This window comes from Malurus melanocephalus, unplaced genomic scaffold (genome assembly GCF_030028575.1).
Source record: "Malurus melanocephalus ecotype Western Australia unplaced genomic scaffold, MMel_1.1 scaffold_96, whole genome shotgun sequence".
Classification (NCBI taxonomy): Eukaryota; Metazoa; Chordata; class Aves; order Passeriformes; family Maluridae; genus Malurus; species Malurus melanocephalus.
This window is the reverse complement of record NW_026623328.1, coordinates 1620888-1636621: the sequence shown is the minus strand read 5'-3', so window position 1 is coordinate 1636621 and position 15734 is coordinate 1620888. Positions and strand designations below refer to the sequence as shown.

Below are 15734 nucleotides of genomic sequence, written 5' to 3'. Positions count from 1 at the left end.
CTTGGGTAAAAGCAATTTAAGAGAACTGAAATCTTTGGAGGCAATGCCAACACTCGCCCAAACAATTCTTAAACCCAAGGCATAGAGCCTGTGTACTGCAGCATGTACAACATTCATCCTAAAAGCACCCCAGTCCTTTCTGGGAAAGGTGCTAGATTAATTTTCCAGAGCTTTTCACTCTCCCAGACTCAGCCATCCTGCTGGCCTGCACTTTYGATAAACTTCCTGCATCTCTGCCTCCAGCCCAGTTTACTTCTCTTCCTCCGATATTAAAGCAATAGAAACAACGTGGGCAGGAATTTGAAGTGTCATTGWGGAAAAGAAACTCCCTGTGAGAAGAATCAAAATACTGATACAGTTGTTAACATCCATTTTGAAGGGTGAGGGGTTGAAACAGTGTGTTTATAGGCCTCGAATTTCAGCTGGGGATTTCTTTGCAAGTGTCCTGGGCTTAAGCAGTATTTCAAATAAATTAGATGAGGGAATTCTCTCTTGATTAACACTAGAACGGATTTAATAAAACTAGAACTGCCGATATGAAATAGAAAGAGAAATCTCACAGGGCTATTGCTTCAAAACAAAAACTAGAACTCTCTCTCTGATTTGCAGCCAGTCTGGTATTCAGCTGATGTAACATTGTTCTACTCAATTCAAGGAAACCAGATGGTATCTAGCAGCCAAGGATTTGGACAGGCAGAACTCTTTATACATTAAGTTTTTAGAATCCAAATTTATAAACAGAACGATTGGACGGACTTCAATGCACTGACACATTTCTAGGGAAAAGTGAGAATGCCTTTTGCCTTCCACAGCATGCGTGACCATTCAGTAAACAGAATATTTAACAACCTCAGGAGGAACCATTTCATCAACAGGAAAAGAGCACAGACCTTAGAATTATATTAGAATAACTCACATTTTTGTATCTTCAGACAAACAAACCGTTAGTTTTTGCATAGTAAATGGCAAAAACCAAACTCTCACAGCATAAGAATTACAGGTTTATTAATAAAACCCATAAATCACTTTGTATAAATACTATGCCTTGTATTACATAATAGATGTGGATACTTCACCACACACCAAAATGGTACAGTTCATACAAAATCCAGAGATTAGGATGGCAAATCATGAATCTATTTTAAAAAAAAAAAGTTTAAAAAAACCTCAGTACTATGAGCAATGAAGAAGAAAGAAGCAGCAAAACTCTTCATGGTCCGCAAGCAGAAAGACTCTATGGAAGAAATAAAGGAGAGGCACCAATGTACTCCTGACTGAAGGATTCAACTGAAATGAAGCAGAGGTTAAAAAGACCCAATTTCAGGTTCCAAATGAATCCACATTCCACATTATCAACAGGAACCTGCCAGAGCAAGAAGAAGTAATCTCTTCCTCTCAAGAGCCCGAAGCCCTCAGATCCCCCCAACTTCCCTTAGATGATAATTAATCACCAGCCCAATTGACCAGCTGCAGAGTAAACAGGGGGGAACAAACAGGAACAAACAGCACAAGTATTACACCACATTGTCTCAAATTGAGCATGATTTACCACCATCTGCTCCTGGTGCCACAGTCAAGACCACAGGTTAGAAAGGAATTAGGTTTTTCTCTTGTTATGAACTCACTGCTGGTTTGCTCTTACTTTTTCCTCCGGGTGTGCACCTGTCTCGCTGTTCCTGTCTCCAACCCCAAAACAGCCAATGTCACATGGCAGATAATTCCCTTATGCAGGTTTTCCCTTCATTCCTTCTACTTTTAATACTTTACCATTTCATAATTAGTGCTTTAAAAAAATCTCCAAAGCATTCTAAATATAYATAAGGTCTGTCCCAGGGAGAAGACAGTACCAAGCCTGTTGGTATAGAGAGACCAGGCAATAATCTGGCAACCAAAATAAGRAGATATGACCACAAAAGTAATGTAAAAACATGGCTGCTCACAGCTCTGTGACCTCAGAAACAGCAAAAGTGAAGGCAGAAGTCACCCAAACTCCTCCACAGAGCACCTAGACCAAATACAAATGTCACAAGGCTACAGTTTGGCTCCATTCTCAGCCAGCAGGAGTGAAGAAAGAGGATAAAAATCTAATAGGGGAGAAGAAAATCAAATGGGGAGCCACAGTTATGATACAGAAGGTTCTAAAGGAAAATCACCATGATGGTGGGAAATCAGGGAGGATAAAGGAAGACAAGGATGTAAAAAAAGGGCTGAGTGAGAGATATATGAGTGGGACATTTTTCAAGTTAGTCAAGTTGGGGAAGGGCCCTGACAACCATTAGCTATAACCAAAGATCTCTGAAGCTTTCATCAGTACATATAATAACCTAATTCCTTTTGCTTTTTCAGAGGAAGACACTCAGGACGGAGAGGCAGAAGAGGCACATTATTTCCTTCCAAAGGTTAATGTGGAGTTGCCAAAATCTCTGACAAAAGATCAATGTAGTAATAGTTCTTTCATGAAAATGCAGTTAAAATTGAATCAGAATGGATTCAACGTKGAACAATTTTAATGAAGCAAGTGTCAAACAAGCACATCAACTTCTTAAAAACAAAGGAGCTCCAAAGTTTAATTACAAAAACATTGTACAGAAAACTTGGCATCTAAACAATTCCAAACACATTAATCCAGAAAATGGATTCCGCTTTCATATATTTCTCTTAACATTTCTTTAAGTGACAAAAGCATTTTATTCTGCTCTTCTCCTTGACACCCACTTCATTTTTTTTTTAATCAGTCAACACTGAAAACTGTAAACTGAAGTGACACTCTGAAAACACTGGAAAGACAAAATCCATTTTTATAGGGTTAATCAACATAAATAAGAAGCTTCTTAATGAGACAAAACATCATCTGTCACATCATCAGTGAGCAAGAACTCAGTCTTCCCCCAGATGCTTCAAGATGGATCATCTATCTCGCCTCCTTCCTTGTGGGAAAAAGCAAAAGATTTGTCAGCCCCCAGCTAATAATATCACCTTAAATTTCCTATCCCACAACATTTGCATGCTTCTCAGCAGAGATGGATGAGCAGTATCCACGAGCAGATTTCTGTAAGCAGGGCAGCCAGCAGCCACCCRATCTTACTGATGGATTGGATATGATACAGCTTGGAACTGCATCCTATGTTTTATGGAATTTCTGAAGTCTTTATTGGAATACAACTCCAAGTATTAGGTAGGATGCCACAGAGAGAAATTCAGGATTTTGTATATAAATTTTGGCTATGCAGTGCATTTTGGCCAATTCAACAGAGAGTCAAACATCACCAGAAAAAAAACAAGATACACATACAGGAGATGAGGGTGTAGGTGCTTCTTCTGGAGACATTTCCAGCCTGTAGGATTACAACATACATTACAGAACCCACTAAAAAGTTCATGGCAGCAKCAGCTGGTCTCATCCATGCTAAGGAGAGTGGAAGTTGATGCAGCAAACTGAGGTTCCTTTTTGTGAAGTCTTGAAAGCAAAACAGATGACAAGAGAAAGGAGTTTCCTCCCTGAAGGAAGACTTGATTTACATGGAAATCCTTGCTACTTGGCTGCAGYAGTAATCCCAGGAGTAAGCTGAGACCTGGCATACAAGGTGCTGACTGGGAGATRGCTCCAGGCCAGCATGAAGTCCATGTGTACAGTGCAGGAAAAGAAGAAACTGCTTTTTAATCTTCAAAATATTTGTGTCACAGATACATTTAAGTGATGCTGACAGCAACACACTCCAGTAACGAAAGCAACCTCCAAGTTATAAACAGGAAATCTTAAAAGATGTCTTAACCAGGAGCAAAGAGATTGTCKTGTGGGAGGCAAGAGCATTTTAACCACCCCCAGTAAAGCCCAGAGAGGTCCAACAAGCTGAGCCAAAGTCAGAATCAACAATTTGACAGCAACTAAAGGGCAGTGGAAGTTTTGCATCAGCCAGTGCAGACAGTGGGTGCCTTCAACTCTGACAGGAGGTGTGGTGTAGCTCAGCAAGATCACACTCAATGCAAGTGAAAGGCCATTTGGGTCACCTGGAACATAAAATGCTGAATGCTATGGGCTCCGTGGGCAGTACTTGAACTGTACAAAAGGTGAGAGCACAAACAAGCTATAATGCAGAATTCTCTGGGCTGTTATGTGGACCTAGTTGCTAATAACCTTCTCTGCTCTAATAATTCATGAAAAAATACATGTGCTGCTTCCAGACATATTGCTTCCCAGCACAGCGATTTAAGGAGGGCAGAGGAGGAAAAAATAATGCCATCCCCGTGCCCATTTCTCTTTTTATAGAAAACTGCTTTCCCCGTGAGATCATTCTCTCAAAAACAAGGCAATAACATTAAATTAGACTGAACAATGTATCAGAGGAAGGGCAAGCTTTGTGGGYTTAGTCTAAACCAAAGAACCCCATTTTCCCTGCTGAGAAGAACTAACATTTCACCTTCTATCTGGATTTCCACTGATCTCTATGATAATAAAATGCACCAGCAAACATTTTCAGGAGATACCAGGAGACCTTCACAGAAGAGCATGATGCTATGTGCAAGAGAGRTGCTTAAAGAGAGGGGGAGAGAGGAAGTCTGTCTCATAGTAGAATCAAGTCATAAAGCACCAACCACAGCCAGTCTCTAGCAGGGAGCAAACTCACATKGTAGGAATTGCAGGCTAACACAAAAATGCCAGGATTCTGCTTAAGAAAAGCTCCTATAAACATAGCAGGAGGCATAGGACAAGACAGTGCACCAAGGAAGACTCCCTGTTAGAGCAGAGAACACAAGCGCTGCTATCCAGTACTGCAAGAATCAGGGAACAAGATCAAAAGAAGAAAACAAAAGCGAATGAAGTTAAAGCCACAGGATAAACATGAAAACAAAATGAAAGACACTAGAAGACATTAGGCAATATAAKACATCAAAGTTATTACTACAACATATACGCTGACTCCATTTCACAAGCTGAGATTTCATCTCCACAGCCAGCCAGTCCACAGAACCGCAGGCACCCTCACACCCAGCAAAATCCATACAAAAATGTAGATTGCACAAAAGTTGCATGCTCTTAAATGTTCACACAGAGGACAGTTCCAAATGTTCAATGGGTGGTGTCCGTGGCTTCTTAAGATCTCTTAATGCATTGATCTGTTTGTCTCCCTGACAAAAAGACACAGGCAGGGCCCAGGACAAACCTGCCAGCCTGCCTCCCACCCCATTCTTTCCCTCATGGCTTCTTATTCCACACTGGCCAAAAAAAAATTGTAAAGCTTCCCCGGGTCACGAGACCTGCAGACGAAACAGAAAAATACGAGTTAGAAGACCAGAATCTGCCAGGACTAAACAGGCACCGTGACATGATTTTCTGGATGTTTGATCTGAAAATACAATGCTAAGTATAGCAAAGCAGCCTCTAGAGACAGAACTAAACTGAGTTGCTGTTTCCATCCAGTGCTAAATAACAAAACCCTTCCTCTTCTTCCCATATACTGTTTGCCCAAAGACATGCACTACAGAAACCCTAAAATATTCACCAGTATAGTCAAAACACAATGTATCAAGCCACCAAAAACCACCTCAGATCACTGAAAGAGCTGTTTTCAGGAGCATCATAATCCAGTTTTCTGTGGTATTGATTTGTAGTGTGTCTCAGCCTCCAACAGACCAYTTGGTTGATAGAGAGTACATTCAGAATTAATGTATTTCATATGCACRTTAACAAAGGGACACTGATGATGACAGTTTGTTGATACTGTTTATCATGTGCCAGCTGAACCTCTGGATACAAAGCTTCCTTGTTTTCTCGGGAATTTCTACCATTTTCTAGGTTTGCATCTAACAAAACCCAACCTTCTTCCTTCCAAAATTTTGTCACAAAATATCATCACTGCCAACTGAAAGTCAGTRTAATTAACAGTCCCATTAATTACTTGATCATTATATTTGGTTACATGCTTGTCATTATATAGTGAAACTATGTGATTATTAATCACATTTTTAATTGCTTCCCACTGTTTTGCTGCTGAAAGAGGGAAGGCACTGGTRGGAAAAGGAAAGAAGGGAAAGAAGTACTATTTCTCAAATAGAGAGCAAAAGGAGGAATTTTAAAGCAAGAATTAGTTTTCCCAAATCAATTACAGCCAAATCCAGTTTATCCAAGAAAATTGTATTTGGATGTTTAGGAACACAGAAATTGTCCATCCTTTAAGAAAAATGAAGCCACCTGGCAAGGGAATGAAAGTCTAGATTTTAGTAGCTTTGAGATGTGATTTTTCTGGCAAGGTGCTTAAAGGACAAATACCCATTTCAGGGCCTAGCACACCCTTCTAATAACTGATGGATGAGAAACTGCTTTCCCTCTTAGCCATTCTGTAAAACTTCCCCTCCCCCAACTCTCTTTCTAAGCCTGAGAACTAATTGAAAACAGTATATGAAAATGAGGAGGTTGATGAGCTGCTGARAAATCCCAGACCTGGATCGACAAGCTGTTCCCTTCACAAATAGCAGCAGTAAAGGCACTTCTTTATTCTGCTGGGAGCTCAGTCATCTCTTAGAACTACAGTCCGTTCCATCTGGCTACCCTCCGGAAGGACAATGATCTCCCAGCTAAAGCCATACTATAATGGGAAATGTGTAATTAACTGTTCTACACAGTATCACAAAAGGTCAGAATCAGAAAGGATGAAAAGCCCAGTCTTCATATTTGCAGATGGCACAAGGTAGCTTTATTTGCATTTCTAAACACTATTCGAGACAGGTACGGTAGATCTCTACATAATAAGTGCCTCAAGAAYGCAGGTATGTACTTTGTTAAAATAGAAATAGGCAAACTTCTCATGGCTGCCTAGTGCTGTGCATCACAGGGAAGTGAGAGGTGTGGGAAATGCAAAGCAGCACAATAATGCAGAAAGACTGGTATTTACTTCTTGGTTCATTTTTTTTTTACTCCGTTCTCTATTACAGTTTTCTAAGCTGTTAAACAGCAGCAAAACTACAGAATCATGAGCTCAATAATAATCTATGCACAAGCCACATAAACATTAGTCTACACAAATGCTATGTAGCTTAAACCACACCTCAGTGCTCCTTTTACATATAAACCTTCATAATAAGAAGAACCTGACTACAAGTGCTACAAACAAGAGGTGGTTATAGGATATTTTCAGTTTGACAGAGTTGAGCTCACCTGTAACCTCTTGAGACAAACAGAATCTCCCCGTGGCCATCAGTTTCTACAATTACTGCTGAAATTTTCAGATTTACTWCACTCAAAAAAGGAACCTTCTTCTAAATTAGTCACCCTGTTACCATTCTGTCAGAACTCTTACTCACCTTATACAAATACAAAAAGATCTTGGAGCTAAGGGGAATTTCAGAACCCTTTAATGAAGGCCATGAATACTTTCAATGCAATTTGACTTTCATTAAGACAACCTGCTCCTGCAGCTTTGAGGAAGAAACCTTTTTGGTTGTACAATATGGTGATCAGCACATGAATCAACATCAGAACAGGTGCCAGAGGTASAGAGCAGACACCAAAAGCAGCCTGGGAGGGAACACTTACCCCATCACTAACGCTCCAGCCTGTTGACCACATCCCGCACCGTGGCGATGAGGTTCTCGTTCTCCTGTGGGTTGGCCAGGATAACACTGTGCAGTCTGTTCATGTAGGAATCAATCGTTTCCATAGTGGGGGTTTCCCCACTACCTACAATTAACACAGTGAAATAAGACACAAGGTATTTTGATGACCACAGAATTCAAAAAAGTTAACACTATGCTAAGGGTAATTTGTGCCAACACACTAACTGTTATGGGAGGTGATTTTGCTGCGCACCACCTCTTGTGACTGCAAAACAATGTCCTCCTAACTCCACCAAATGAGTAGTTCCAAGGATATCAGGACTAATGAAGCATGGTTCTCTTTGATTTGGGTCTCATAGYTGATTATAACAAACTCCTTCAGCTGGGCATTCATAGAATCTAAGTGGATTCCCTGGCAGCTGACAATACAGACACAGCGTTTATTTTAATCAAAGAACTTGAAGGTCCTGTCTATTCTATTTAGTAACATTTTCATAAAACAAGTGAAGGAGAGCCAGGACTGAATATGTGTCTCACTTTATTAGGAAGAGTAAGAGCAGTAAGAAAATAAATGTCATGTTGAAATAAAGCACTGACTCTACACTTTCCCTTGCATGCATTTTAATATTTCATTATCCAATGCAACAAAAGCTCAGAAACAGCCAAGAGCACAGAACTACAACAGCAGGCTGTGTGTTCTAAGCTCACAACATCGTACTAACACAAGCAGTTACATTTATCAGTCTCACCTGGCAGTGGGACTCCAGCAAAGCTGCTGGTGAGTGCCTGGCGCAGGGTCTCGAGGTGCTGCTGCAGCACGGTGTTGCGGCTCCGCTCCTGGATCACATCCACCTCCAGTTTCTCCACGGCCGTGCGCATGCTCTCCACGTGCTTCTGCAGGGCAGCGTTCCTCTCCTCAAACTCCATGTTGGATTTGCGCAGCTGCCGCAGCTCCGCTTCGCGAGCTGGGAACATCAACCCATCACCAGAGAGTCAAAAACTGCTAAAAACAGATCTAGGAATGGTAGGCAGGGAGGCTGAATGTTCCACACTGCTCAGCTGATCATTACAAATGGTGCAGTTTAGGTTTCTAGATAAAAAGCATCACATCATGGAGTGACAATAGCACCTAGAGTATCACTTCAATAGTTAATTCCTCGAGAAAAAACAACTCACTAAACATTCAAAGAATCAGAATGGAYGTGAATGGGGGAACTGATCAGGAAGGAAGACTGCAAGACTGATTTCAAATGCATTTGGAATGACAAAGCTTAGCAGCAGTGCTAAGAATCATACAAACAAAACACCAATGACAAAAATAATTTTCTATTGGTCATGACAAGTATCTAAATCTGAATTCTGTTCAGTCAAGAAAGTCTTCAGGAAATCTGGCAAAAAATACTCAACTCTTGATACACATAGCTATGAAAACCAAACAAAGCAACAGAAAATATATCAGTGTAATCTTCCATGTTATGGGGTGGGGAATAAAATACTGCTAACCATCCTGAACCATCATCATGCTCCATCTTAAGTATTTCTTAGTCAATAGACACAGCTTGGACTTGCTGGAATAAACATCAGAAACACTCTCAAAAAAGGCTAATTTGGGAAAACAAYGCAAGGAAAACCTGCTTTTCAGCCATTGTGTATATACAGAGGTAAGGGAGGTAATGGCAGAAACTATACTCAAATCATTATCTGAGCTGAGATGGCAGAGTGCAAGAACTCCACAGCTGGACAGCATTTGCCAAGAACTTTGAAAAAACAAGGAGAAAAGGGTCTTTCARAAGTTAAACTTACCTTTACTATGATTCAGGAACTCTTCTGTGAAKATTGGAATATCAAAGACAGACCTCTCCTTTGTATCTGCTTCTTTCTACAAAAGAAAGAGCAAAACATAGCTAAACATTTTGTTTTCAGGAGTTATTTTAACTGTTTTGATCATGAGAATAAAAGGCCAAGGAGACCAAAACCTGAGGCAGCTTAAAAGCGGTATGGATCACAGACACTTTGAGCTCCTAYCAAGAAAGGCCAAAGGATGTATTTTAACTTTTCAAGACATTGGTTTAATCAAATACCATCATTAAGAAATAACATACACTAAAATATACTTTTTCATCCTAATGACATTATACATAAGAATTATTCCATTTTAAAAACTATCAAAATGCATTTATATTTTCYACCATCAACCAACTGACACATCCTGAAATAGTCTTCATAGGAAAATAAACAAACAGGAGAACAGAGTGAACAAAATGCATAGGGAGTTTCATGGTTCTTGGTCTTTCACTGCTGAAGCAAAAAGCAAAAAACTTTTAAATCAGGAAGTGCCCTACAATTTATAAAAAAAACTGTACAAAACATAATTTGACTCAAAGCAAAAACCCCCTACTACAACACATTTCAATCACCACTTCTAAATCAATAGGAATTAATGCTTGTTTTAGCACCTGAATCATTATGGACAAAGCCAATGCCAATTAGGTTTGATAAACAGTAGCAACTACAATCAAACTATAATTTAATACAGAAACAAAGTTAAGCAGGAAAGAGTGTCTGTGGAGAAAAAGAGCTTTTAAAAACTCTCAAACACCATAGCTGATAATTTCCACAAACTCATCATCCAGAAGTGCAGTGTTACACATGACTGGTGTCCTCCAGCAGCCAACACAAACGTTTAACAGCTGGTAAGGGAATTCTGGCCCCTGAGTTCAGGGTATCACGTTGGTGTCTGACACACAGAGGGGCTACACGGGGTGACCTGAACACCATTTGACAGTCAAGCAAGACAGACAAGAGTAGATGGAACTACAGCTACTCTGTCTTTACCTAAGGAGACAGACTATCAATTGATTGCTTTTAAAGAAAAGCTGACCTTTACTGTCTAGCACAATTACAGCTGAGGAGCTCTGTATTTACTGAGTGAGAACTCAAACCTCACTTGGCCTGAGTCAAYTGAAGACACACTAGAAACAGGCAAGACTGAAGAGGAAGGGTAACACAAACCTTCCCAGCTCTGACAGGGATGGCAGGGTTTTACTGGGGCTCATGATCACACGTGCTATTCATTAAAGTTTTTGGATTGTGCTACTACAGGGTACATGTCTCAAGAGCATATTCAGAAAGAGAAGTCATATACAGAAGTGTGAATAATGCATTAATTTTGTCTGAACACTCCCAAGATGGAATTAATTCCACCCCAAAATCTAGGATCTCAACATTAATGTGCACTAAGAAATGTTGACAGTTAGGAAGCTTGGTTAGAACACTTATAGAACATCCACCTTAAACATTCTAATTCATGCTCACTAAATCTACCTGTGTGCAAAGAGCCACTGGCCTCAATTATCACTGGCTCTTAGAGAACAGATGGTGGAGGAGAGACTACTGCAAAGAGAAGCAGGTATTCTCCTTGGAGATCTAGCATACAGGTTCTTTAGGTAAAACCCAAAAAATACTAAGGTCTTTAGGAAGCAACTGTTCAGCTTCCAAAAGGCAACCAAGAAATTCTACTAAGCAGAAGAGTGATCRTTAAAACCATCAGCACACACCATTACAAAATGCATTACCCAGCACATAAAAGATCCTCTTGAGAACCCTGAAGTACTTAAGCCACTCAGAGGTTCACTGAAGATTAAAATCATAAGGCTTTGATTACCCTCCTATTGAAAAGGCCCCAGTTCAGATTGAGTATCAGTGAGTCACCCCTCAAACCAAAAGAGAATCWAAATTCTTTCTATCATTTGCCTAAAAAAAGATTAAGATGCTTTAAGAGTCAACAATCTCATCTGGGTATTGAAATTGAGGCTGAACTTGAAGTTCTTAGAGACTTGGTGAAGTATGGTAATGAGATAGCTGAGATTTCAGGGGGTTTAAGCTCACCTTTCCTGCCATGGTCAGGCTGCAGACAATGGAAGGAATAGATATAATAAATGTACTACTCCATAAAATCTTCTCAGAGTAGGTACCACTAAGTAACTCCTGCTCTCCTCAACCTGTGTGCATAAATCTTTGAAGGCTTTCCAGTAACAAGTGCAACAGTGCATGATGATAGATCTACTTGGAATCAAGCAGCTTGAGGAAATAAACAATAACAGAACAATGGAGAACCATTATCCAGGGGTTTAGTCACTGCAAATGACAACAGTTCCAGTGTATATTGCTATATTTATGAAACTGGAACTTGGAGGAAGAAAAATGCTCTCTTTCATGCCCCTGTATGAGCTCATGGGACTGTGTGCATGTTTTTCAAGGCAGTATCTATTAAAAGATCTCTCTTCTCCTTTAGTCATATTTTATCATAATCAGTATTTGAGCTGCCCATCACAAAMCTCTTTAGAGGTTGTCTCTATATACAATATTTAAAATTACTTCAACACCGATTCACAGAAACTAAATCATGAACACTGAAGTGGAGCAAGGGAAAGTAAAAAAAAGGTTTCTTTGACTTTATTTTCTTATATTGTCTCAAGAAATAATTTCATCAGCTTGTACCTACTAAGCACAAAGACAGCAACAAAAGTCAGTGTGGACAGGAGAAAGCAGCAAGATGACAAAAGACTTTAGTCTCACTTCCAGTAACTTCCAAGAGMAATCTAAGTCTTTTCTGTTTATTCCCTGCCCATACAGGATTATAATACTTGACTTTGCTGCACAAAAGATGTGAAAGCACATCAGCTGATAAGCATGTGGGATTTTATAAATATAAAGGTGAAAAACATCAAGTAGTCAAAAGCACAGTTTCAGAGTAGGATGTCTGACTGACAGGTTGATGTTTAACTGTATGTGATGAGGCTTGAAAGTCCCACAAGGTGAGGAGGACTCCTTTTTAACTGCATTTATGATGTGAAAGATCAGCAATGATAGCTTGAATTAGAAAGGTAAGAGGTAAAATTCCAAATTTGTAGTTTGCTCCCTGTATAATTTGAACATTATGTAATAGTCACAGTCAACCTTGAACATGAAGCCTTCAGTTTTTGTACAATTAAAGACAAACTTGGATTCAGTGACTGTAGAATCAGAAAATTTGGGGACCGTGTACTTCTAAAGGRTAATCTCACTGCAAGCACTTACTTTAGGAATTAATAAAAGGCACATAAAAAACATGATACCAAAACATTTTCCTGAAAGTGAAACTTACTTTCCTTCAAGTAGACAAGACCAGTAGTTGCCTCTCAGCAGTGCTCAGCCTTGTCACTATTGTAATGAACACATAAGAAGCCAACTGGATTGCTTTCCCAAGGCAAAAAAACCTCACAAAGAAAAACAGATCTTTTAGAAAGCCCTACTGCTTACAAGTGAAGAGGCTGTGTATAAACAAGATTTTTCATTGCTCTTTGTTTGCAATTTATTGGTAACCATGAAARAAGCTCTATGGCCCTAGGTAATACAACTGGAGAAAGCTGCAGCATTTCAAGGGGAGAGAAACCATAGTCAGCCAGGACAGAAGATTTGTGATAAGATGCCTGTGCTGTAGTTGATGAGCTCTATCTCCAGACAYTATCACTCTTTCCCAATATTTACATATGCAGAGGGAGGAGGAGGGCAGGAGGAGGTTTAAGCCAGAGATTTTCCAATTATTTGGTTGCTTTACTCCTTTTTCTTCTCCAGGAAACCACAAGCATTTGTGTTGCTACAGAAAATCAGTACCTGAAAACAGCCACCTAAAGGTGATAACTTGGCAGGTTTATTCAGGTCTCACACTATTTTTAAGTTCTGAACACTGCATTACAAAACAGATCTATGTTTTCAGTGTACCCTATCCACCACTTCATCTTAAATCACTTGTATCTGCCCAAGACTTACAAAATTCAGTTTTCATCAGACTAATGAGTGTAAGAATACTTGAGTTGTTTCTAACTTTTCAAAATCTGCATTAGGAAGACAAAGAATTCATAACTCAGGTCCTCATAAATTTGGTTTAGACTTCCACTAGAAGTTTTTTTTCACCTGAAAATCTACCCATTGATGTAAGTGTAGAATGAAAAGGTTTACCTCATGATCATGAGCTGCCTGTCTTGCTCCATCTGAAAAAGCAAACAAACAAGAAAACTCTCTGAATAAACAAAATTTGAGAAAACAAGAACAAAAGAATTAAAGCAGTTACACAACCATAATTACACAATTCTAGACAGACTTATGCAGCTCTCCTAATAAATCACAGAGAAGCTGTCTAACTTTGATGTTTTTAATGCAATCCTCCAACACAATCTAGATACAGTTAAATTCACATAAGTCTAATTCCCTTTACCCACAGCTGATGTGAAGTCCATAGAAAGAACACATTCACTTTTTAACAAGCCTTTAAATCCAAGGCTTTAAAGGAGTGTCAGGCTACATGACTGGCTGGGACTCTTCTATTGTTCTAGCTAGGCACATATTTTTGTCCCATTCAATACCTTGTCTGTGTGATTTGCCTTTTTGTCTGTCCTGTGCTTTCCTGCTAAAGACTTTGTAGGCTTCAGTCTTCTGATACTGCTCCAGCTCCCGCATGTAACGTTCCTTATCTCTATCTGCTTCATCAAGGTATCGCTGAAACAAAAAAGTCCAAGAGTTTCAGGGAGTTTCCTCCCCTTCGGGAGGAAGGGAAGAAAAACAACTTGTCAGATGAAGTGCTGATCCATTTCAMCTATGCAAACAGGAAAGGAGTGAAGATACAATGAGATGCAAAGACAGAAGATCTCTRGATAAATTACTGTATTCTGTGTCCTATTTTCTCTCTCTTTTTTATTCAAATAACTATTCTGTTAACTTTTTCAGGAGTAACTTCCTATTTAGCTACTCTACTGAACTGAATGTTACCTACACATTACAGACCAAACATTGCAGAATTCCAGCTCTGTGGCCAGGATTAAGTGCTGCCAAACAACAACACCTTATCAGAGGATGCTTTACGATTCAGACCCGAAACAGTGGGGTCCCAAATACACTCTTGTTTTCATGCCCCACAGACAAAAAAGCACCACCACACACGGGGCACATCTGAGAGGTGAACAAAACATCATGRCTATTACAAGGAGCAGCACAGATAATAGAGCCCGGTTTTAATTGATACAATCTATCCACATTTTGGTTAACAGAAACCTTTTTTTATTAGCCTGAAGCTAATTCACACACCTGCATGACAGAATGAGCTTAGCTGGAGAATCCTTTAGGAGAACTGATGAACTGAAAAACATTTAATGAATGGCCACAATACTTACTAATGGGATCCTTTCAAGAAAAAAGTTGCTTTCCCAGTTTTTCCTCCAAATGAGTTTAAAGTTCAATGAATGTAAGGATTAAATCAGAATAAACCTTAGCCACCTGGCATTTTCATTAAGTCATGACAACAATGTAAGTTATTAAGTTCATGCATTTGCAACATGATTTCGACCCTGCTGATGACAATGTTAATATTCTGGATTGGGGTACAAATCTGGTGATGCTGGGTTGGCATTGCTTTTGGACACATTATTTGTCTGCAGGATATTAATTCTTCTTTCCCATCTTCAGCAATGTGTTGCTGAAAGAGCTCAGCAGTCTTCCCTTGATCTGCTCTAAGTTAGAAACTTACAGCTTTACTCAAGGACAGATTCCCTGGGGATTTAAAAAGCAGCATACAGAACAGAGATTTGAACTCAATTTCCTTTTACCTACGTTAAAAAACTGCCTCAGACCTGATAAGAACATGCTAAAATGCAGGGTACAGAGGGGCATAATGTCTTTTCCCCTTCTCTCCCAGTAGACATTTTCATCAGGAATATGATTCCGCAAGACATCCTCTCTATGGATGTAAATTTTCAATCTTACACAAGAGCAATCCTAACGTTTCTCTAAGCAACATCATTCTCACTATCCCTGCTACCAAATCAACTGCTTTGCCTTGCCTCATATTCTCCATTATGGTTAAATCACAGTGTCTRTGCACCATTTTATGTTATCTCTGTAAGCTGTACTCTACAAGCTYAGTAAAAAGCAACAAAAGGAAATCCTGTTTTTTTGCATCATCCCACTTTTTTATTATACCCTTAAAGTATTTTTCAAAGTTCATATATCAAGATTAAATTCATGAGAGCATTCAGTTGCACAGTGATTTAAAAACTGCTTTGCGGTAATCTCCAACTGGCAATCAGGTGTGGACAGTAAGACACCCATTAGCAGTTAACCCATTAAGAAGGTCCACTCCAGAAGGCACT

General features: G+C 39.5%; 1 protein-coding gene across 4 annotated transcripts in view; it reads right to left on the bottom strand.

The window, feature by feature from the left end:
* Positions 1 to 2236: 2236 nt before the first annotated feature.
* HMG20A (high mobility group 20A) overlaps positions 2237 to 15734 on the bottom strand; it is a 38285-nt gene continuing 24787 nt past the window's right edge. For all 4 annotated transcript variants that reach the window (XM_057368725.1, XM_057368726.1, XM_057368723.1 and 1 more), the window contains 6 exons: positions 13956 to 14088; positions 13552 to 13583; positions 9355 to 9430; positions 8301 to 8516; positions 7532 to 7675; positions 2237 to 5256 (listed from right to left, as the gene is read on the bottom strand). In XM_057368725.1, coding sequence (XP_057224708.1) covers positions 7539 to 7675; positions 8301 to 8516; positions 9355 to 9430; positions 13552 to 13583; positions 13956 to 14088 — 594 coding nt within the window. In that variant the 3' untranslated portion in view covers positions 2237 to 5256; positions 7532 to 7538. The remainder of the gene's footprint in view (positions 5257 to 7531; positions 7676 to 8300; positions 8517 to 9354; positions 9431 to 13551; positions 13584 to 13955; positions 14089 to 15734) is intronic.